Source organism: Dendropsophus ebraccatus, chromosome 6 (genome assembly GCF_027789765.1).
Source record: "Dendropsophus ebraccatus isolate aDenEbr1 chromosome 6, aDenEbr1.pat, whole genome shotgun sequence".
Classification (NCBI taxonomy): domain Eukaryota; kingdom Metazoa; phylum Chordata; class Amphibia; order Anura; family Hylidae; genus Dendropsophus; species Dendropsophus ebraccatus.
In genome coordinates, this window is record NC_091459.1 from 24,913,905 (window position 1) to 24,938,827 (window position 24,923).

At 43.3% G+C, this 24,923-nt stretch overlaps 1 protein-coding gene across 1 annotated transcript in view; it reads right to left on the bottom strand.

Moving 5' to 3' along the window:
• The window catches only part of ME1 (malic enzyme 1), a 157,961-nt gene that overhangs the window by 80,242 nt on the left and 52,796 nt on the right, over positions 1-24,923 (bottom strand). Inside the window, exons 4-5 of the mRNA XM_069974700.1 lie at positions 9,963-10,038; positions 7,832-7,993 (exon numbers count right to left, since the gene is read on the bottom strand). Coding sequence (XP_069830801.1) covers positions 7,832-7,993; positions 9,963-10,038 — 238 coding nt within the window. The remainder of the gene's footprint in view (positions 1-7,831; positions 7,994-9,962; positions 10,039-24,923) is intronic.

A 24,923-nucleotide genomic window follows, 5' to 3' on the forward strand; every position in this document is an offset into this window, starting at 1 on the left:
GTGGAATCTGATTGGTTGCTAGGGGCAACTGAGCCAGTTCTACTTTACACCAGTTTGATAAATCTCCCCCCATATGATTCTTATGTAAAATACTGTATATTTTTTATACATAGAGGATTATTATATATATGCTATGTCTATTTTATACATTCACATCAAATTTACCAGCAGGTATATCACTTTAAGATTTTTACATCAATAGACCGGTCCTGGCCTGGTCACCGGCCCGGCCTGCACTGGTCGGACCACCCACAGTGAGGCAAAACCCTTCCCCTCTGTGATGAGGCTCCATTGATTCACAAAGAGGAGGGCAGAACATCACACTAGGGATAGGTTTGCCCACCTCCAGTGCTTCAGGCATCGCTGGTCGCTCACCGATTATTTGCAGATCGCTTTGTCTAAACAGTCTTTCGCAGATTCACCCTAGAGTGTGAGATAGCCTTAAGTGATCTTAAAACGATCGTAAAAACGATTTTTGCGAACAGTTTATTGCTTCTTCTAAACCACATGTGTCAAACTCAGGGCCTCCAGCTGTTTCAAAACTACAATTCCCATCACGTCTGGACAGTCAAAGCTAAAGCTTTGGCTGTCCAGGAATGATGGGAATTGTAGTTTTGCAACAGCTGGAGAGCCTGAGTTTGACTTCCTTGGTCTAAACGCTGATTGACATCAAAACCAAATTGTTGCTGCAAAATTGTTAAATGATCGATAGGGCGATTTATCGCCACGTCTGAACGGACTATAGACTAGGATAATGTACCAATAGCAGTCATTGCACTGAGAGGCGGCCAAACAGCCGAATGACATCCATCATTTTAAACCCAAAATGACATGTCATTTTAAACAGAGAGGAAAAAACGTTGTGTGAACATAGCCATACGATGTATAGGATAATGCAGTGGTGTAGCGCTGCGACCGGGCCGCTACCAAGGGGGGGCCCGCGAGGCCCCCCCCCTTGCCACTGCACTGCTCCCCTCCCACTCCCTCTTGTGACCGCAAGCAATGTTTTGCTTGCGATCACAAGAGGCAGGCTGGGGCGGGGGAAGTATTTCCGGCGCAGGGAGCATCGTGGTGAAAAAAAACAGGTCCCGCGAAGCTCCGCCCCATTCGCGGGAAGCCCGGCAGCGCGTGTGACTAGGGGGCTAGAGAAATCATTCAGGTGAGTATAGATTTTTCTGTTTTAAAGGGGATGATGAGGAGTGTAGTGGTATGACGAAGGAACAAGAGGATGATGGGGGTGTAGTGGTATGATGATGAAGGAACAAGAGGATGATGGGGGGTGTAGTGGTGTGATGATGAAGGAACAAGAGGATGATGAGAGGAGTTGTGGTATGATGATGGAACAAGAGGATGATGAGGGTGTAATGGTATGATGATGAAGGAACAAGAGGATGATGAGGGGTGTAGTGGTATGATGAAGGAACAAGAGGATGATGAGGGGTGTAGTGGTATGATGATGGAACAAGAGGATGATGAGGGGAGTAGTGGTATGATGATGAAGGAACAAGAGGATGATGAGGGGTGTAATGATATGATGAAGGAACAAGAGGATGATGGTGGGTGTAGTGTTATGATGATGAAGGAACAAGAGGAGGATGAGGGGTGTAGTGTTATGATGATGAAGAACAAGAGGAGGATGAGGGGTGGTGTGTTATGATGATGAAGGAACAAGAGGATGATGAAGGAACAAGAGGATGATGAGGGGTGTAGTGGTATGATGATGAAAGGGCAGGAGAATGAAGGGGTAGTAGTATTATGATGGAGGTGGTTGTAGTATGATGATGGAGGGGCAAGAGGATGAAAGGGGTAGTAGTATGATGATGGAGGGGCAGGAGGATGAAAGGGGTAGTAGTATGATGATGGAGGGGCAGGAGGAGGGGACAACATGGGGGGCACCTGTAAGAGGGATAAAATGGGGGGCCATCTATATGGTTGATAACATGGGGGCCATCTATATGGGGGATAACATGGGGGGCATCTATAATAGGGACAACACAGGGGGCCATCTATAAGGGGGAAACATTGGGGGGCCATCTATAAGGTGGACTACACGGGGGTGTATACAATAGGGGGATATGTACTATAAGGGTGATCACATAGTGTCCGGGCTACCTACTAAATGAGGGTGTACAGGGGCCAATACAGATGTGCAGTTTGTAGAAAGATGAGGATGGTGAGGAGCGAGGAGCCTAATATGTCTGTCTGGCAGATTCTGTGGATTCGTGGCTCGGAGAAGTTCTCATAATGGCCCAGGGCAGATGGAGAAGATGAAAAGGGAAGAACTCCGATCAGAGAAGACGTCCCCTGTGAGTCACCTGATATAACTGCACTGTAATGTATATAGTGTATAGAGCCTGTGTACAGTGCATCCACCTCTATATGACTGTATGAAGTGATATTGGTCTATGTACAGAGGATTTTATTCAGTAGCAGCGGTGGTGTTCGTCAGTATGTGGTGGTATTAGTCAATAGCAGCGGTGGTGTTAGTCAGTATGTGGTGTTATTAGTCAGTATGTGGTAAGGGGGGGCCCAAGTTGACCTCTTGCACCAGGGCCCAAGAGACATTAGCTACGTCCCTGGGATAATGCTTTATGTACCATCCTGCTATATTCCTGTGACCCATATAGCATAATGCTCTCTGTTTGTACCACATGTATTGTTTGTACCACAGTTTTCCATAGAGTTATGGGGGTAGATTTATCAAACATGGTGTAAGGCAGTGCTTCTCAAACTGTGAGGCGGCCCCTAGTTGTAGGTCAAGCCCAGCTGGGGAGCCAGTTTTCAAAAAAGTTACTATGATCTGCACAGTCCTTTTGCTGTTTGCAAAAATCTCCATTTGAACAACATTATTTATTTATTTTGTACTTGCTTTATTAGTATATAGAACTTAAGAGATGGGTGAAAGGTAGCTCTAGCATTATTTTTAGCTTCTAAATGGACTTTCACCACATGTAGTGAGGCCCAGACACCCTCTTGGTCAGTCCGGTGAGGCCCAGGCATTGCCTTGGTCTGTTGGGTGAGGCTCCAGTAGAAAAAGTTTGAGAAGTGCTGGTGTAAAGTGAAACTGGCTCAGTTGCCCCTAGCAACCAATCAGATTCCACCTTTCATTTTCCAAAGAATCTGTGAGGAATGAAAGGTGGAATCTGATTGGTTGCTAGGGGCAACTGAGCCAGTTTCACTTTACACCATGTTTGATAAATCTCCTCCATGGTCTCTAGCTAGAATCTTTTTAATTACAATGGGATTCTGGTAATGATTAGAGACAATTGTATATTACGGTGCAGTTATCACATGCCATCACCCCGACTGCAGCCTCTACTTTCTCTGCTTCTACTTTTATTAGTCTGTACTTTACATTATGTGCTGGAAGGCTGAGGTAATAAAATGTATTTTCGTTTCTGTTTACTGTCATTTGCATACAATTGTTCATATGTTCTCTAGTGCTTTTTCCATTACAAAAACCTCTCCTTTATTACCCACAGAAGTTGTGGTTTCTGTGCGTTTTTGTAGACATACTCAGTACTGGGCAAGAACCAGCAGCTTAGAGATTCTGGAATAACAACACACACATTTATGTCAGTCTTAAGCGAGGCAGTGACTACAAGCAGATTATACTGGAATTTTTTTTAAAAAGTATGTATAATACCTATTAGGTATACAGACAAAAGTTATGTTTGAAGATTTTGGACCATGCCGACCATGCTTTACCTTTTCAAATACTGGCTTTTGTTTATAGATACATGGCTTGATGCGTATTGGCAAAGCCATTGGCAGCTTCTTAGCTTATGGGTGTTTCTGCTAAACCACATGACTGTTATATATATATATAGTTAAAGAGGTATTTTCAGTATACAGCCCAGGAGAGGGTGGACATAGAAGCCACCGGTCACTTACCTCCCCGGTTCCAATGCCGGGTCCCAGATCGTGTTGCCCGTTCTCCCATCAGGCTGCCGCTTCCTGGTCTGAGCTGCGGCTTGAGACGTGACGTCTCAAGGCAGCTCAGCCATTTAGCAGGCAAGGTTTGACTCTGCTACGACCGCTGAATGGCTGAGCTGCCTTGAGACATCACATCTCAAGCCGCAGCTCAGACCAGGAAGCGGCAGCCGGAAAGGAGAACGGGGGCGGCGCTATCCGGGACCTGGCGCTGGAACCAGGGAGATAAGTGCCATACACTGAAAATTACCCCAGCCCGGAGTACCCCTTTAAGCATGGCTTCAGATTCCGGTATATTAGTCCAATAAGAATGACCCATAAAGACGAAATGTAACTATGTATATATTGTATAAGTTGGATATTGTGCTAATTTGATTTGATTACATAAATATTAGCAAATATTATGGAAATGCATAAATATTACATAAACATTATCAACTTGACAATTGAGGAACAAGAAGATACATAGGCACCAATGCAGCCCATGTCTCCTTATAAATATTCATTCGGTGCTCTGCAATGATGAGCGCAAAGTGACATTATAGCAGAGCGCCATGGGGCGATGTAGGCTAGTGGGGCGGATCGGTGCACTGAGGGCAGTAGTCCTGTCCCAATGCACCAAACCACCTCATTTACAAATTAATTAAACTAAAGATTTAGCAATAATGGTGCCAACAACCTTGTTCCCCCCCCCACCCCTCACTGGCCCAGCACCGAGTGAGTGTAGGGACCATTGTCCAGTTAGGGGGCTGCCTCATAGGGCAGATCGTCTAAGTAGGCAGAGACAGTGGGCTGGGTTCAGGTCAAGGCTCACTGTACCCCGACAGATGTGACATCTAGTAAGTGTTATATATTTACCCTTGAGCTTAAAGGGGACCAAAATGATAAATTGGTGCTGGCAGGGGGAACTTAATAAATAAGCTCTACTTACCTGTCCCCGTGCCCCCGGAGTGCAGCTCCTCAGGCTTACTGTCATTACTACCTGGGAGAGAGTACCCAAGCCAGCAAATGGATTGCCCCCTCAGCCAGTCAGTGACTGCAGCAGTGTCTCCCCCTAGTCACTGACTGGCTGAATGGCCAATCCAATACCTGGGTTGTGATGTCGCTGAAGCAGGAGATCCAAGAGGCTGGTGTGGGTCAGTAGCTGGTAAGGGGGCAGGTAAGTAGAGCTTTATTATGTTCCCTCTGCCCCTGTCTGCAGGCAGTTTTGACATAGCTGGAGTACTCCTTTAATTCACAGCTTACACATCTTGGTACTGCTGAAATGTGTCCTCTATACTGTTGCTACTTAGAGATAGGGGTATGTAGAATCTCCTGTTTTGTGTCTACAGTGTAAGGCCATGTTTCCACTGTGTAAGTTTCGTAATAATCTTGGCTGTTGTAACAACGGCCGTGATTACTACTGAACTTACGTAGTAGTACCTTCTAAGGAATCCTGACCGGAGTGTATACACATAGTATACATTCCGGCCGGGATCCCTAGCAGTGCTGCAAAAAGATGACATATCAGTTTTCTGCGGCCGCTATTCAATGAATAGCGGCCACAGAAAACCCTGTCAGTTTACACAATGGAGTGCAGTCTATTGAGTGCAGTGGGGAATTCTCATGCGGCCCGCACGAATGCGCCCGCATCCGAATTCAGTGGCGGTAAAGATCATCTGGCCGGGATAATCTTTTCTGACACCGGCAGTTCCATGACCCGGCCCGGTTACAGAACGGTCGGTCTTTTACAGAGTGGGAACATAGCCTAAAGAAAACGTCATAGCCTCTAGTCTGCACCCATTAGCTCAGGGAGAAAGATAAAGCCGTTAGAGGGAAACCTGGTGAAATATGCCATATACTATTCAGTGGAATACCGGCCAGTGAAGAAACTGAGAAATATATTATTATTAGATTGTAACAAACACTAGATTCCAACCTACTGAACTTGGTTTATACTAAAATGTAAGCAAAAAGATAGGCTGGATTGAATTGCATTGCAGAAAGAGCCAAGCTTTGGGAGTTTGTAGCTCAAGACATTCAGACAGAAGTCCAGTCTAAAAAATATATACTTAGGACTTGTATATAGACTTAGCGAAAGATTTAGATTATAGATTTAGCGAAAATGGCACTTAGAGTAACGGAAAGAAAATTACCTTAATTCTCACCCATGTGCTCAGGAAACATGACAGCAGGTTAGAGTCTTTATTTATTATGATTTTTGACATGCCAGACAATTGACCATGTATCTATTTCTTGCTTGGACAGTGTGGAATATTCTGCTATAACAATGTAACTTAGAGTGCACATTTCTATGCATATAAACTCCACTGGATACACCTGGATCAACTGTGTTAGTGAAAATAAATTCTAAGTTTTGTTTCTCTTGGCCTGTCAAAAAATGCCTTTAGGAAATGAGCAAATGGGCATATTATAAAGAATATATAACTTTAGAGATCAAGTACTGCTTTACTGTCTAAACCAATTAAAGTGACTCTCTTGGCGCTGAGTAAATCGGATGTTCAAAGTGGACCATGTTTATTTCAGCCTTTTCTTGGTTGAATGTCCTTGAAAGACATATACAGTCCAACGGTAAGGCATCTAAACCTCAAAATTTTTAGTTGCTTAGTTATTTAAAACGAATGTACCATGAGGTACATCACTTTTTTTTTTTTTACATAACCCAGTCGGCGAATCAGTGGAGGCATATCACAGAGAGGAGGGGATATTGTCATACTGGGGGGCGCTGGGCCTGCCTCCAGTGCATAGAGCTGGGCCAATTCACGAGAAGAGAGTGGCACCGAGCTCGGGCACCAGGCGTCGTTTTGAAAAAAGGACTATGCCACCAGGATACACGCTGATCTAAGAAATAAATGTGGTACATTCGCTTTGAACCCAATTTAGCTAGTACAGAGGTAAGGAATATTATTATTATTAATAATATTATTATTATTATCATCATTATCTTATTATTGCCTACACCCTCCCCCAAGCAGGCTGAGATGGTACTGTCCATGTATTGTTTTGCTGATGGATGGACAGCAAAGCAAAAAAGGAGAAAAAGAAGGATAAAATCTAAAAGTCAAGATGGTGGCTGATCAAAATCTAAGGGTAGCATAACCTTGTGACAGAGAATCTTAACCAAATGAGGTATCACTTACATTGTTCTGTGCAGCTGATTCAGAGAGATCTTCCTGAATACCGATAAATGAGTACTGCACACTAGTTCTCTCTATTATGTGCTCATTAGTCCTTGATATTCATGAGCACAAGCTCCTTCTGTCCACCAATTGCTGATTTACAGTTGTCTATCCATACTTTGTACATATAGTGTGTATACACAGACAGCTGACAATCAGCAGCCAAAAATTGGAGGCAGTGGCATGGCACAAAGCCCATTCTTCTGCATATCAGGAGAATGGCTGAATAGAATAAAGTAACACATTGTTCTGTGCAGAATTTCTATAACTAATATATGCTACCCTCATTTAAAGACGTATAAACCTAGTGACAGATTCCCCTTAAGCCGAGATTCACACAGGATGGCTCTTCAGTAAAATCCGCTGCAGATCCCAAACTATCATTTTCAATGAGATTACATGTAAATGTCGGCCCCCTTAACCTGCCGCCTGGAGCATACTGTACCTAATCCCCCTCCGGCGACTGATCCCCGTAGGTCCCCCTAAACCAATCAGTGCAAGGCCCTGCTGCAGTAACTGATTGGCCAGGGCGGGGCCTACGGGAGCATCAGATGCAGCCGGAGAGTGGAACAGGTACAGTATGCTCTGGGTGGCGGCGAGATGACAATCTCGCTGCAAATATATAATCTCATTGAAAATGACAGTTTGGGATCCATTGTGGATGCATACTGTGTGACTCTAGCTTCATGTTTTATTTCCATTAAACATATGATGCCTACCTCATTGTCAGTTCCCACATCCAACATCACTGGGAGACACTGTTGAGGTTTTACTCCCCCGCATGCAGTGTAAAGGGCCAGTTTACCAACAGGAATGCCCATGCCATAACTTCCAAGGTCTCCAAGACCGAGGATTCTTTCTCCATCTGTTACCACAACAGCCTGTAAAAACACAAAGGATATGGATAATGATCATGTGTTTGTGTTTCCATGCTTCATACCTACACAAATTCTGATGTATTCACTAACTAATTTAATGATATAATGCTATGCCAAGTTAATAGAGCTAAACCTCATTATTCAGTGGAATACCGGCCAGTGAAGAAACTGAGAAATATATTATTATTAGATTGTAACAAACACTAGATTCCAACCTACTGAACTTGGTTTATACTAAAATGTAAGCAAAAAGATAACATTATGCTATGACTATAGGAATAAGATGGCCAGTAACAGCAAAGTAATAGCGTCAGAATTCCCATTCCCATGGCCATCCAAACTGCGATTATAAACTGCTGGATGGCAAATGGAAACAGCCTAATGAAGAATCGAAGGATCCTCTGGTTGGCTCCGGCTGATTTTCAGCTCTGCAGGGCCATCCATGGAATCCAGGACCCCTGTAACAGATTCCTGGGTGTCTATACTATTGAATTGTGTGTGGGACTTTATGATGCACATGCAATTGACGGAGTGTTGACAGGCGGGCGTTACTTCCAGCACAGGCAGTGTCTCTAAGGGATATTAGACGGCCCGATCACTATAATAAAAGAGTGCAATTCTGCTAGATCGGTGCTCATTTACTGAGCCTATTACACTGCTTGATTATCGTGCAGCCAGGACTACACAGAGATTGTTAGCTTAGGTATAAGTGTAATAATAAAGTTCATACTTTACCTCTCCACGTTCCCGGGTGTCGTCCTGCCTTCTCCCTGCAGCCGCCGGTGCAACTTTAAAGCCGCTTTCTGAAGTGACAGGGTGCTCAGCTTATCACTGGCCGTGGCGGTCCCGTCCCGGCCAGTGATTTGCTGAGCGGCTTGTCATTTCAGAGAGAGAGCGACTCTGAAGTTGCAGCGGCGGCTGCAGGGAGCGGGGAGAAGGCAGGAAGACACCCGGGAGTGTGGAGAGGTAAAGTATGAACTTTATTTTCTTTAAAGACCCATTAGCTGTCAGCTGGACATCTCTATTACACGTAGCGATGCATGCCCTGCGGCCAATAATTTCACGATCAGCCAATGACAATGATTATTGGGGAAGATTTATCAAACATGGTGTAAAGTGAAAGTGGCTCAGTTGCCCCTAGCAACCAATCAGATTCCACCTTTCATTTTCAAAAGAGTCTGTGAGGAATGAAAGGTGGAATCTGATTGGTTGCTAGGGGCAACTGAGCCACTTTCACTTTACACCATGTTTGATAAATCTCCCCCATTGTCTTTATTACACAGAGCGATAATCTCCCTAATAATCGGCCTGATTTGGCAGATTATTGTCCGAGTAATAGGGCCCTAACACACTGTCTGTGCCTGAAGACAGAAGGAGGAGAGGAGCGCCGGGAGAGCAACAGCAACAGGGGGAGCATGAGTAAGGCGAGTTTATTTTTCTAGTCATGTGGGCCGGCCATCTACTATAAGGAGACTACACAGCTCGAATCCCGTGGTACATCACTGCTCATATGATTGCTTATATGATATATAGACCAGAAAACATTCCATGTACCAAACACTCAATACAAGGAGACATTTGGAGGGACATTTTCACACATAGGTGGAGATTTATCAAACATGGTGTAAAGTGAAACTGGCTCAGTTGCCCCTAGCAACCAATCAGATTCCACCTTTCATTCCTCACAGAATGAGAGGTGGAATCTGATTGGTTGCTAGGGGCAACTGAGCCAGTTTCACTTTACACCAGTTTGATAAATTTCCGCCATAATGCAAAATTCTACAAACTTCAGAACAAATGTGTGTTTGGTATTTGTAAGCCAACGTGTTCTATTATAAAGAGACAGCCAAGCAGATTTCTCTTGAGATTATGTCAATTAATGGCTTACTATTATAAGAATATCCTTACATGAACTGTTCAATGTGGTAAAAATCTCTGACCGCTCAGTTACATAAAACTAAGCATACGTTACCTTAATCTCATTCTCAGGCCATGATTTCATTAGTGTGGATATATGACCACGGTCATGAATGGTAATGAAGAGTCCTCTGCAGGGAAAAAACACATCGAAATATTACACACGTAAAGTCTACCTTTGACAAGAAAACGTCTGATGAATGCATTAACAGTGAGATCACCTACTGAAAATAGATTTTCTTCCAATCCTAAAGGTATCGCATGACATAACCAGGCAAACGCAACACCATTTTAAAAAACAGTATATTCCTACGTGGATATTGAAAACTTTTTTACAATTTATACTTTGGACAGACGTGACAGAAAATTGGAGCAATGTATAAACAGTTAGTAAAGACGTAATACTCCCTTCCAGGAGTTGCAGTGATATTCAGTATGTCGTAAAGCAGAGTTTGTCATTTGGCACCACTCATGGTGATATCATGATACGGATTCTATTTTTGGAAGCAATCTCATAAAAAAAAAAAAGGCAGCAGAAATTCCCCGCCATTGTCTCCTGAATCAAGAGAATACACACCATTTATTAGCCTATATTCTGCCAGTGGAGTTGCAAAAACAGCAGGTTATCGTAAAATGCCTTGTGTCTTTTTATAGGTTGTAGGAAATCTATGAGGATTATTGTATCTTTATTATGCAAAAAAGAGGTCCGAGGAACCTCGGTTGCGAGTCTCCAAAAATAGCTAGATATCACTCGAGGGAAGGAAACCTGTTGCCAAGGGGTACCTCCCAGTGGGGAAATCACCACACCACCCTGATACGTAGCTCCTTAAGGCCCACTTGGTTGCGAGTATTGGAACACAAATAGGAAAATACCAGAGTTGTCCCCTTTTGTCTAACTCAATTGCGAGTATTGGGACATGACAAGGGATTACCAAGGCCAGGCATCCATCCCCAGACAGCTTTTATTAAATTGAGAGTCGAAGCGCGTGCTTTCTCACCCAAGTGCGCTAAAAAAGTGTAGCGTGCCACACAAAAAAGTGCACAAGGATGCGGTCTATTGCAAGACCACTCATAAAAGAGATGGGCCCCCAACACCACTTTCCCTTCATTTCCAGGCCAAAAGGCAAAGTTCCAGGACAAAGGTCCTCTCTCAGCCGAAGCCGAGAGAAGACCAGAACTGCCTAAAATTCCTTGTACGTTTCACAAGCCAGAAAACTAGAGGAGTGTGCTCAAGGAGTGTGATTGTGAAGTGCCGTCTCTCAGCGGGCTTCCACCTCCAATGAGTTCTGGCACTAGGGGGGTCACCACTCCCAGGGCACTTCTGCACCTCTGCTCTCAACCTCCGCAAAACCCATGGCCTAGATCCAGAGGGTCATCCATCCACAGACAGTTGTTTTAGGATATTGCCCCACATCAGTGTGGAGCAGGATTCTGGCTAACAGGGACAATGAAAAGTAGACCAACAAAACACGGCAATTACTAAGCTCAGGGAGATCAGCAAAAAAAAAAAAAAATCCAATCATGTACTAATTCAAGAGTTTCCATTGATACATCGCCCCCAATAAAATTTCAATATGCAATAAAGGGGTCAATCGTGCCTCCCAGTGGAGAGATCACCAAACCACCCTAAAACGAAGCCCCTTAAGTTCCACTTGGGGGCAATGTATCAATGGAGACTCTTGAATGAGTACTCCATTGGATTAAATTTATTTTTTGCTGATCTCCCTGAGCTCAGTGATTGTTGTGTTTTGTGGGTATCTTTATTATCAAATCTTTCTTACCAATATAACCAAATATCCAGTATTAATGGGAACCTGTTACCTAAGTTATATTAGTATTTCTGAAGGCAGCATAACATAGGAAAAGACACACTGTTCTCGATGGTCTGACCCTGATGCCGTGATGCACAGTAGGCTGGAAGAGCCTACACTCAATATCAGCCAGCTCGTAGCCAGAGAGTCCTGACCAATGATGATTGACAGATATCACCCTATCACTGAGTATAAGAATAAAGCTGTAAATCAGCAGGGTGATCCAACCAAAGATTGAATTGTATTAGTACTCAGAGGCTCAGCTTTACTTGAATACAAAGGTACTTTATCTCTGTCAGATTATGTTCTTGTGTTCAGTTTTTGATAAAGAAAAAACAAACAACAAACGACCTCCTGAACCTTATTTAGACCATTAATGTATTTTGATCATGCCCAGATATGTTTTATGCTAAAGACCCTCCACCATTTTTGTAACCTGTCTTTGCACCCATTCTATTTTATCAATATCTCCTTGTAGGTGAGACCTCCAGAACTGTGGTATCACTATAACTCAATACAGCGGGATCACAATCTCCCTCTTCCTACTGAATATACCTCTAGCTATATAGCCAGGCATTTGATTAGCTTTCCCTATCTCTTGGTTCAATCATTTGAGACTGTCAGAAATCACTACCCCTAAATCCTTCTGTTCTGAAGTCTTTGCCAACTACCAATATGATACTCAGATAGAGGATTCCTTTTCCCCAAGTGTATTATTTAACATTAAGGAACATTGAACTGCAGTTTTGCATTGTTTTGATCTCTTATCTTACAAAGCTGAATCAAAGCTGAATCAAGATGACAATGAGGGGGAATGAGGGGGAATGTTGTTTAATAGAGATGAGTGAACCTGGAGCATGCTCGAGTCCATCCGAACCCGAACTTTCGGCATTTGATTAGCGGTGGCTGCTGAAGTTGGATAAAGCCCTAAGGCTATGTGGAAAACATGGATATAGTCATTGGCTGTATCCATGTTTTCCAGACAACCTTAGAGCTTTATCCAAGTTCTGCAGCCCCCGCTAATCAAATACCGAACGTTCGGGTTCGGATGGACTCGAACCCGAACCCGGTTCATTTATCTCTATTGTTTAATTATAATGCTTTTTACATGGGGGCAATGCAAGGAATTCATGCTAAAGTAATTCAGATAACTTTTCTACCATCTCATTACCGAGTTACATGGTTGGATAATTCTGAAAGTGTTTTAATGATAGAAATACAGAAAGGCACTGGAAGCAAAAAGTCTGCCAATGTTTATTAGCAAAGTAAACTGCATATACCACATTGTCATGGAAAAAGCATTTTTGACACGCAGCACCAGCAAGTGACAGCGCTATTCTTGGGAAAAGCGTCGAAATTCCATGTGAACGGAGGTTCAAATAATTCTCACAACCTCGTCCTTTATCCTCATTGTGTAAATACTGTAAATGTGTAGGATGGTGGTAACACGCTAACACGCTGCACTTGCCAGTGAAAACAGATTTCACAAACACTCAAAGACAGATGAAGTATCTTACTGAGGTTGCCCAGTTTCTTCTACAGATTTGAAATATGGTATATGTGTCCAAGGACAGCTAGGAATGTGAGGATACATTTGGAGTAATATTTTAAGCAATTTCACTGGAACATTTATAAAATTATTAGGTTCTAAATATTTTTTTTATAATAGAATTGTAATGGCTGCAGAGGCGTCCCGTGCTCCAGGCTGCTGCCGCACCCGCTTCTCTGGCTCCCCCGTACTGGTGGCCACTGGAACCCATGCATCAGGGCCCGGTGCCGCCTCCTCTTCGGCCACTATGAGTGCCTTACCATTCCGCCAGGGGGAGCGACTTGGGGGTCGCCTGCTGTAGTGAGTCCATCCTACTTTGCGGTGGGTGCTGGTAAAGACCAGTGGCCCCTTAGACTTCGCTCCATGGTGCAGTTAACCATCGCTAGCAGTGGTACAGTGCATCTACATCTCCAGTCGTAACAAAAAGGAGGAAATAATAGAAGCAGATCTTCGCTCATCTTCGCTTCATCAAGTCTATGGAAAAGTGTCTGTCTGTTTACACATATGCAGTTTTTTCATAGACTTTAAAGCAAACTTTTCACCCCGGTTGCCAGCGCAGAGCCTACCCGACCCCCGGTGGAGCCCCATATACTTACCCCTTCCATGAAGTCCCGCTCCTGTACCCGGTCCCACCACCGAGAGTTCGCTGTGTTATGCTAATTATCAGAGATGAGTCTGACGTCCATAGAAAATGACTGGAGCATTATGCATAATGGTCTCATGGACACACTGATATCTATGTATTTTATCCATAAAAATTCTGGATCCATATTAAGAACATAAATCCATACGTTAATGTGAAGGAGGCTTAAAGGAAAGGGTATGAAGAAATAATAACTGATAATAAGAAAAAACAGGAAGTTAAAAAAAAGGTGAAGTATAGGAAAGCAGTGGGCACTAGTCTTGTTGGCAATGGGCCTCCTTCTCACTGACCTGTAACTTTTACAATGAGTCATTTATGTATATTCCATTTTCATTGTGAGCAAATAAATTGGATAAAATAATGGATCAGCACCCGGTTTAAACACATCCGAAGTTGAATTTAAAAGGGTATTCCCCCCAAAATTATTTTTGCATTAATACGTTGCCCACCCGTAGCTTTCCATCTTTCCAATATAAAGTTATTATGGATTCTGCACAGTTTTGCTGTTATCCAGCTGCATTCACCTCCATGGATTGCATAGAATCATCAGACCTCAGTCCACACCGACACGCTCCCTGCTCCTGGCCCCCACCCTCCGTGTCGGCATCACGTGTCCTCAGTCCCAGCACAGTGAAGTGACTGAGAACACTGATGGGGTGGCTGCTGTTACAGAGGGAGACAGTGATCAGCGCAGCTGTGACTGCATCCCTCTCTAACAGCAGCCACCGGGTCACCCCCAGCCCAGAGCTCACCCCCTGTGTCCAGAGCCTCCCAAAGCACCATCCAGCACTCACCCGCAGCACACAGCCCCCCGCCCCCCCATCACCCCTGGCATCCCACACTCACCCCCGTCCCGTGTCCAGAGCCTCCCGGCAGCACTCACCCGCAGCACATGGCCCCCTGGCCCACAACCAACCGCCCCCCCATCACCCGTGGCATCCCTCACCCTCACTCACCCAAGCATAGCCGCTGCACTCACCCGCGGCACCCCCCCCCCCGCGATCGCCCACGGCAAGCTCCGCCCCCGCGAACGCCCACGGCAGGCTCCGCCCCCCACGATCGCCCGCGGCTAGCTCCGCCCCCCGCGAGCGCCCGCGGCAAGCTCCGCCCCCATCGCTGGCTGCAAGCTCCGCCCCCCATCGCCCGCAGCAAGCTCCGCCCCCCGCAGCCCCCACCATCACCGCCAACTCAGCTCTGCTACACAGTCACCCTCAACTCAGCTCTGCTACACCGTCACCCCCAACTCAGCTCTGCTACACCTTCCCCCAACTCAGCTCTGCTACACCTTCCCCCAACTCAGCCCTGCTACACCGTTCCCCCCAACTCAGCTCTGTTACACCTTCCCCCCAACTCAGCACTGCTACGCCATCACCGCCAACTCAGCTCTGCTATGCCGTCACCCCCAACTCAGCTCTGATACGCCGTCACCCCCCACTCAGCTCTGCTACGCCGTCACCGCCAACTCAGCTCTGCTACGTCGTCACCGCCAACTCAGCTCTGCTACGCCGTCACCCCCAACTCAGCTCTGCTACGCCATCACCGCCAACTCAGCTTTGCTATGCCGTCACCCCCAACTCAGCTCTGCTACGCCGTCGCCCCCAACTCAGCTCTGCTACGCCGTCGCCCCCAACTCAGCTCTGCTACGCCGTCGCCCCCAACTCAGCTCTGCTACGCCGTCGCCCCCAACTCAGCTCTGCTACGCCGTCATCCCCAACTCAGCTCTGCTACATTGTCACCCCCAACTCAGCTCTGCTACACTGTCATCCCCAACTCAGCTCTGCTACGTCACTTCCAACTCAGCTCTGCTACAACGTCTCTTCCAACTCAGCTTTGCTACACCGACACCGCCATCTCAGCTCTGCTACACTGTCATCATCTCCTTCATTGTCTCAGCTCTGCTACTTCACCATCATCAGGCATAAGCATTGCATGATGGGAAATGTAGTTTCCTATCTTGGATATAGATCAGCTTTTAGAAAAACTTGTAACTCAGGAACGGCAGCAGCTAGAAAGGCGGGAGACGGCTCAAAATACTCAGGGGGACTTGATGAGTAAGAGCAGCTAGGTTTGGGAGCATTTCATTTTTTTAGCTCTTGGGGGGAGTACCCTTTTAATATGGAAGGGTATTTTTTCCTTTCCTCAAGTCAGACACGATTTACGCAGTCCAGTTACACATAATATAATCTTTAATATATATTATCTTAAATATTTACTCATAGTAAGTGAATGAAAACAGCATGATCTAATTAAACAAAATTATATTTATTTTTTTAAGTGACATAAAAAAATATAACTATACATATTATGATCACCTCATTTGCAAGTTAAATATAATGTATTCCTATAGCCAAGGATAGAAAGCTAAAGCTAGACATTACTTGGTAGACCTTTCTAGAAAGCAGGACGAATACTCTAATTTTGTTGTTAGCAGTGTTCCCACTACAACTTCCGTTTCAGAAATGAACCAGATTCATTCCAAGACTCAAGCACAATGAAGCTGGAACACGTGCATTACGTCCTTCCAAGAAAAATAAAAGATTCTAGTATGATGTGCCTGGTATATTTATCAAAAGTACACAGCTTTAAAGTGACACTGTCCGCCTTTTTGCATTCTGACTTCTCTACTCAGGTGTAAAGGGTAAATTTAGCAGTTTTCATACCTTATTTTATATCATACGTCATGGTGCTTGTTCCAGTAAAAAGTGATTTTTTATAATCTGCGGATTAGGCTATCTGGGCGGGGCTTCACAGCCACAGCGCCACTTAGCCCCTCCCACAACACCACCATTGGCCCCCTCTCCGTGATGTCATCGCGCATAGGCCCCACCCCTCGACGACCATTGGAACAGGCCAGTCTAAAGGTCTAGGCCCCACCCCTTCTATGTTGGCCCATACCTATGCGGTGATGCCATCGCGGGGCCAACAGTGGCGTTGTGGACGAGGCTAAGTGGCACTTTGGCCACGAAGCCCTGCCCAGATAGGAAAATCTGCAAATGATAAAAGATCACTTTTTACTGGAACAAGCACCATGACGTATGATATAAAATAAGGTCTGAAAACTGTAAAATTAACCCTTTACACCTGTGTAGAGAAGTCATAATGCAAAAAGGGGGTGACAGTGTCACTTTAAAGGGGTTATCCAGCAAAAATATTTTTCTTTCAAATAAACTGGATTCTTAAAGTTATATAGATATGTAATTTACTTCCATGTAAAAACCTCAAATCTTCCCATACTTATCAGCTGCTGTACGTCCTGCAGGAAGTGGTGTTTTTTTTCCAGTCTGACACAGGTACTGTCCAGGACAGGAGAGGTTTTCTATGGGGATTTGCTACTGCTGGGGACAGTTCCTGACATGGACAGAGGTGGCAGCAGAGAGCACTGTGTCAGAGTGGAAAGAAAACACCACTTCCTGCAGAACATACAGCAGCTGATAACTATGGGAAGACTTGAGATTTTTAAATAGAAGTAAATTACAAATCTATATAACTTTCTGACACCAGTTCATTTGAAATAAAAAGATTTTCGTTGGAGAACCCCTTTAACACACAGCATACATAGAAAACACGGTCACATTTAATTCACAAACTATTGACAGCACTTTGTAAATGGATATATTTCCTGTTAATTTGGAAACCTGGTTAAAAATGATTTTCGGTTTTCATATAATAAATGTTATTTACCTCTGTCCCACCACTCAGCACATCATCCATATGTATGGTACATGTCCTAGCAACAACTATCAGCTTCATTTCCATCATTAAAGCATAAAACTATTTATACAGCACATACAGTAAAGCAGCTGTGTAAGCTATATACACTGGAGTCACGAATGGCATTTTCATATATAGATCATATGGACAGGCTGCTTCTTGCATTTCACGCCAAGCCTTATCATCATTATTTTTTATGCCTTTGAACAGCAAGTTTTAATTTAATTTTGAGGGGCAAAAATGCAAACACAAACTTAAAAGGGATTTATTATTAATGATTTTGAAGATTGGGCTTCAAGTAAACCCATTGACTTGAGGATGAATAACACTCAGTTTGGCCACACTAGTTCCTGTGTGGACGTAGATGATGAAGTTGATAATTGCCCGCCAGCTTTACGAAGTTTAGAAAAACAGGCCCGATATTAGCTCGGTCCTCAGGGGACAAAATTAAAATACTGAAGGAATTAGCTCAGGCCGCTCAAGCGTTTACAAGATACTTCCTAAAAGTTTCGCAAATAGACGGCAAAAAAAAAAAAAAAAAAAAAAAAACCTTAATGGCTGTTTTATATTAAATACGAGCTTTAGGGGACCTTGGAGGCCATTCAGCAAAGAGAAGTTCATGTAGAAATGGAGAAATATATTTTACAGCTTATCTCTGGATGGATCGTAAAAGTGCAACTTCTCGAAAGGTCAAGGTAGATCTCCCCGAAGACCTTACTAGAAGTAGAGAAAAGAGAATGGAAAAAGAGAGAAGAAATAGAAGGCAGAGTTCCCTGTGATACTGTACAGTAGTGTATGCTCAAAGCTCCTAGATACAGGTTGGACTGTCACACTTAAAGGGGTTATCCAGTGCTACAAAAACATGGCCACTTTCTTCCAGAGACAGCCCCTCTCTTGTCTCCAGTTTGGGTAGGGTTATGTAACACAGTCTCTTACCTTCCTCCGTGCAGTCTGATCTTCTGATAGACAAAACAAAAACCTATATCAGGTCCACTGACAAAATATCAACTAATGAGGGTTCAACTCATATATGCATTACCAAAGAAACAAACCCTTCAACCAATTAGTTTAAAGAATTACCAAAATCAAATATACCAAAAATATATAAATCTTTATTAGTTCATAAATCCCAAAATAATCCCATTAAATACAATGGACAATTTAAAAACAACAGGTGCAGGGGATCATAACAATATGCAATTCCAATTCTAATGAGTTATGCAAACAACGGGGAAAACAACAAATAATAAATACATGGGGTACCTATAGGTCCAATTTATATAGCATTAAAGTGCAATATGCCTATTTGTAAACAAATGGTCATGAGATAAGGTACTGAAAAATAGTCAAATGGCTAAATTGCCCAGAAGCTTCCTGTACTCACGACCAAATCACCTATAGGAAACACCATCCCCTGCACCTCACCCTCCAACGCGTTTCGTAAACCTTTCTCCAACTAACAGTGCAGGACCGGTACTGAGGAGGAGGGTAACACACATACCTTCCTCCTCAGCGTCCCCGGTTCTATTGGGGGCTATCAGCAGGTTAGAATCATCTAACCTGCTGATTGTTTCCCTTTAAGAATATCTACATTGTGGGTCCCAATGTAAAAAATTTTAAGGAGGTGAATGACCATACCCGTGCCTAAAAAAAAATACAGTGTAACCCTCAATTTGATTTAAATAACATACAATAATGCCACTTAATATTTGACCACATGGACTAGAATTCTGTATGGCACGTGTGGTGGTCCCTGAGAGGTCCCGTACTGTACTACTATACTGTTAGCCGCTTATAATGATAGGAATGAAAGGAAAACAAGGCAGTAATTTAATACCTGAAATGTCTACTTAGCTTTATGTTCTTTAAAGCCGTTCTGCCAACAATCTGTCCACCCACCAAGCTGGCAGCGAGTCATTCACATACTTTTATTCCAGATAGCAAATTAATAAGCACACAGCTCCTGATAGCACTCCATAACTGTTTATAACATGCTCAGATTTACACCATTATAACAAACCACGGCTTACTAAATAGACTGGCCGACTAAGGCATTTGGTCCCAATTAGAAATGTTGACTTTTATACAATTACATGTAAAAGGATGTGGTATACTGTATATATAATGTAGTATATGTGGCGATCCATGTATACAACACTTTATTCTCTTTGACTGTATACAAAATTAGGCCATGTTCAGACTTTGAAAGAAACCGGCCGTTCTGTGACCTGGCCGGATGATCTTTGGCGCCGCTTAGTTCTGATGCGGGCGCATCCGTGCGCGCCCGCATCAGAACTCTCCACAGCACACTATGGAGTGTGTGGCCGGAGCCGCTCGCTCCACAGTGTGCACTGACAGGGTTTTCTGCGGTTTTCTTCAATGAATAGCGGCCGCAGAAAACTGACATGTCAGTTTCTCGCGGCGCCGCTAGGGATCCCGGCCGGAGCGTATACTATGGGGAAGATTTATCAAACATGGTGTATAGTGAAACTGGCTCAGTTGCCCCTAGCATCCAATCAGATTCCACTTTTCATTCCTCACAGACTCTTTGGAAAATGAAAGGTGGAATCTGATTGGTTGCTAGGGGCAACTGAGACAGTTTCACTTTACACCATGTTTGATAAGGCTGGGTTCACACTGCGTTTTTAGCATACGTTTAACGGATCCGTTTTTTTAGTGTCAGCAAGGTTTTTGTGTCCGTTGTGTCCGTTTTTTTTAAATAATGGAAGTCAATTGAAAAACGGATCAAAACGGATGCACACAAATGCATCAGTTTTTGCAATCCGGTTTTCATCCCTTTTTTTTTAAACTGATGAAAAAAACGGATTGCAAAAACGCAGTGTGAACCCAGCCTAAATCTCCCCCCATGTGTCTGTAATGGACGTTTTAATACAGAGACTTGATCAAAACAGGCAGATAGCAGCAGGGACTTCTGCCTGCTTACCCCAGCAGGAACAGACAGACTGGCTGACTTCCAAGCGTTCATGGATGGTGGTACGCTATCCAAGCAATCCAATGAAGAAAGAACTGAAGCGGCACTCACCAAATGTTCATATACGTCTACGACCACAGATGCTTTATTTCAGGGTGCAATAAAACAACACAGCATCAGTGGTCGTATAAGAACATTTGGTGGGTGCCGCTTCTGTTTTAGCTTCATTGGTGGATTTAGTGCTAAGACATTGACGGTCTACCACTGCTATATGGGCTATGTTGGATTCCAGTTATATGGACATATAACTAGAAAGAGGCAGAGGAGGGGCGAGAAGTATCCAAAGTCACCACACCAGTAGTAGAAATGGTTACTACAGTGGTAGATACAATGCTAGTATGAGATATAATCACCATCCACAGCAGCCCCTCCAGGTTAGCTATCCTTTTTGTCACAGTCAGATCAACCAAAAAGACATATGCCTCTATGGACACTGAGATATACCCAGAATGCTCAATGAATCCCAGTCAACCAGTGTCTCAGGCTTGATAACCAAATCATAGGCCAAACCTACGGGACAAATGATTCAATAGTTTTATTTGTAAAGACATCAGCAACGTGTTTTGGTCCCATAATTTGGCTGAAAGTCCAGGCTCTGTGTATGAGACACATTGCTGCCGTATTTCCAAATAAACTATTGGATTATTCAGTTGACTGTGACCAAATAAAAGCACTATATTTTACAAATTAGGCTGGGTCCACACTACGTTTTTGCAATACGAAAAACAAATTGCAAAAATGTAGTGTGGACCCAGCCTTAGAAGTAAATATCATTTTCGAAACAGCACACTGTCACAAATGAGAGTAGTATGTATATATATATATATATATATATATATATATATATATATATATATATAGGTAGGGGGGTAGGAAACGCTGAACAGCGCTGACATGTGCAGCCGGGCAGTGCCTCTATTAGCCGACGCGGGTCCTGTTGCCACGCCGGCTAATTAAGCCTCTAAGTGCAGCTGTCAAACCTGACAGCTGCACTTAGAGGCTTTCCTCCGTGCATCCCTGGTGTCTAGTGGCACGGATCTCCCCCCCGCGATGCGATCGCGGGGGGGAGATCCGTTCTTCTGCCCGTGCCGGGCCTTAGCATCTCTATGAGAGATCAGTGCTGTCTATATACAAGTTCCCCAGGGGGGCTTCTAGTTACAGTAAAAAAAAAAAGTAATAATGTTTTTTTATTAATAAAAGTCCAAATCACCCCCCTTTTCCCATTTTATAAATATAAATAAATAAACAAACATGTTTGCTATCGCCGCGTGCGTAATCGCCCGAATAATTAATTAATCACATTCCTGATCTCGCACGGTAAACGGCGTAAGCGCAAAAAAATTCCAAAGTGCAAAATTGTGCATTTTTGGTTGCATCAAATCCAGAAAAAATTTAATAAAAAGTGATCAAAAAGTCGTATATGCGCAATCAAGGTATCGATAGAAAGAACACATCATGGCGCAAAAAATTACACCTCGCACAGCCCCATAGACCAAAGGATAAAAGCGCTATAAGCCTGGGAATGGAGCGATTTTAAGGAACATATATTTGTTAACAATGGTTTGAATTTTTTACAGGCCATCAGATACAATAAAAGTTATACATGTTACATATCGTTTTAATCGTAACGACTTGAGGAACATATATAACAAGTCAGTTTTACCATAGGGCGAACGGCGTAAATGCAAAACTCCCCGAAATCAAAACAAATTCCTTTTTTTTTTTTCAATTGGGACAGCGCAAATGATTTTTTTCCGGTATGGAAAAAAAATGCCTGTCATTGCAAAGTACAATTGGTTTCGCAAAAAATAAGCGCTCATATACAGTACGTCTCTAGGTGAAAAAATGCAAGTGCTATGGACTTTTAAACATAAAGTGGAAAAAGCAAAAGTGCAAAAACGAAAATTGGCTTTGACCTTAAGGGGTTAAAGTTAGGACTAGTTTAAAGTTATCTTCATTGAAAAGTACAGTGCTTTTCCTTCAAAAATAAGGACATTTCAATGTGACCCCAAACTTTTGAACGGTAGTATATATATATATTACACATTTTGTTGTGGTTTTACTATTTTTCATTTCCTCTTAGTGGGGAACCACAGCAAAAAGTGCTGACACCAGCATTATTAGTGATAACACTACGCTAGTAAAGAAAGGCTATGGACAAATACTAACTTTACATCCAAACCATACACAAATAGTATAAGTATAATGATTACAACAGACAGAAGGAGACAAATGTGTTTCACAGCAATCCTGGATGACTTTACTCCAACTAATACATTTACAAGGCTCCACCGGTAGAATATAGGATGCACACGTCATTGATCAACCTGATATCTTCTGCATAGTTTGTTTTAGCATTAAAAGGGACTTCGAAATGAATAGAAATACAAGTCTATCATCAAACTAAAAAAGTGCTCTGATCTTCTAATATAATAAGTTTTTATAATATATTATAAGTATTTATCCTTAATATGCATTCTTTGAGAACCCTTTTAATTTATTTTAAAGGGATTATCCAAAGAAAATCTTTTTCTTTCAAATCAACTGGTGTCAGAAAGTTATATAGATTTGTAATTTACTTCTATTTAAAAATCACAAGTCTTCCCATACGTATCAGCTGCTGTATGTCCTGCGGGAAGATGTGTATTCTTTCCAGTCTGAGACAGTGCTCTCTGCTGCCACCTCTGTCCGAGACAGGAACTGTCCAGAGAAGGATAGGTTTTCTGTTTAAATCTTTTTATTAGAATTTTATCAAAAATATTTTTCAATAAAAGTGTACAAACATATACACATGGCTTTGTGAATATACATACAGAGGTTTGCATTGTATATAATAAGCAGATAAACAGGATTTGCTGCTGCTCTGGACAGTTCCTGTCTGAGCCAGAAGTGGCAGCAGAGAGCATTGTTTCAGACTGAAAAGAAAACAACACTTCCTGCAGGACATACAGCAGCTGATAAGTATGGAAAGACTGGAGATTTTTTTTTTAAATAAAAGTAAATTGCAAATCTATATAACTTGCTTTATGGAAAACTGGTAACTGGTTCTTAATGAAGATTAAGTTAAAGGGGTTGTCAAAGCAAAATAAAAAACTAAAGGACAGCAGATGGTGATGTAGACAGAATAAACAAGTTATATAACCCCTGTCCCAGTCCCCCACATCCACCATGCTGCTTCTCCCCATCCAATCAGTAGTTGCAGCAGTGTCTCACCTCACTCACTGATTTGCAAGTGGGAGACTGGGAGCAGTGATGCGGCAACTGCTGGGGACTGGGATGGGTGCAATCTTGAAAGATACTTGATACAGTACCAATAAATACACATACATAGAACCACCAGATCTGTGAGACAAGTGCTGAGTTGGATGTAGTAGAGTTGATAAGGTTATACTGAGGTAGTAGAGAGGAGGGTGCCGTGAGAGTCACAACCCAATTAGTAATGTGCTCTGCCGGGAGGTTGGAGTGCTTAGAAGAATACTTGTAGAAGAAGAAGAAGAAACAACCTGTGCCTGTGTTTTGACCTTTCCTATAGTCTTAACACCACCTTATATCCACTAACTTTGGCTGAACCGTACTGATGAGTGACACAGGCCCCAGACCCTGTTAGCTGGGATGAGCGGAATGGTTAGGGTTTCCTAAGTACACCCGCGCTGCGAGATGGAGTTCATCGACTTTTAGTAACTTTGCTCCACCCGGATCAGTTCCTAGCTCTTTGCCGTTTCTGCAGAGACTGTCCTGCACTGTAGTGACTCCTAGTCCTCGACGTGGGTTGAAGTCATCTGTAGGCTAGTCCTCTCCTGAAGGACTTAGCAGCGCATCATACAGCTTGTTTGGTGCTACAAGAAAGAGGTTTGTCAGAGCTGACTGGTCTGTGTCCTACCCATGCGGGGTGCTGACTAAGACTGCAACTTGAAAAGGGGACCTGGCAGAGTGCCAGGGCCCAGGTAGAACCACAGTGGAGAGCTATCTAAGCTGGGTCCTGTTTCCACCAAAGCTTAGCAAAGACTCCTCCTCCACCCAAGGGACTAACTTCCTAACAAGTGTGTAAGAGGCGCTGTGGTTGAGTAAAAAGGGTGCAATAGAGAGGAGGGAAAGAAAGAGAAAATCACATAGAAGAAAGGAGTGATCCTACTGGCTAACAGATTCCGGTACACACATATACAAATAACCCTTGATATACTTCAGCTGTGCAGCTTTTGGACCTTAGTTATACCATACAGCGACATCTAGTGGTCATCTTTGGTAATACATCTGCATTAATAAGACCATAAACAGGTACAGACTTTTACGAGGGGTGTAAGGAATAGCAA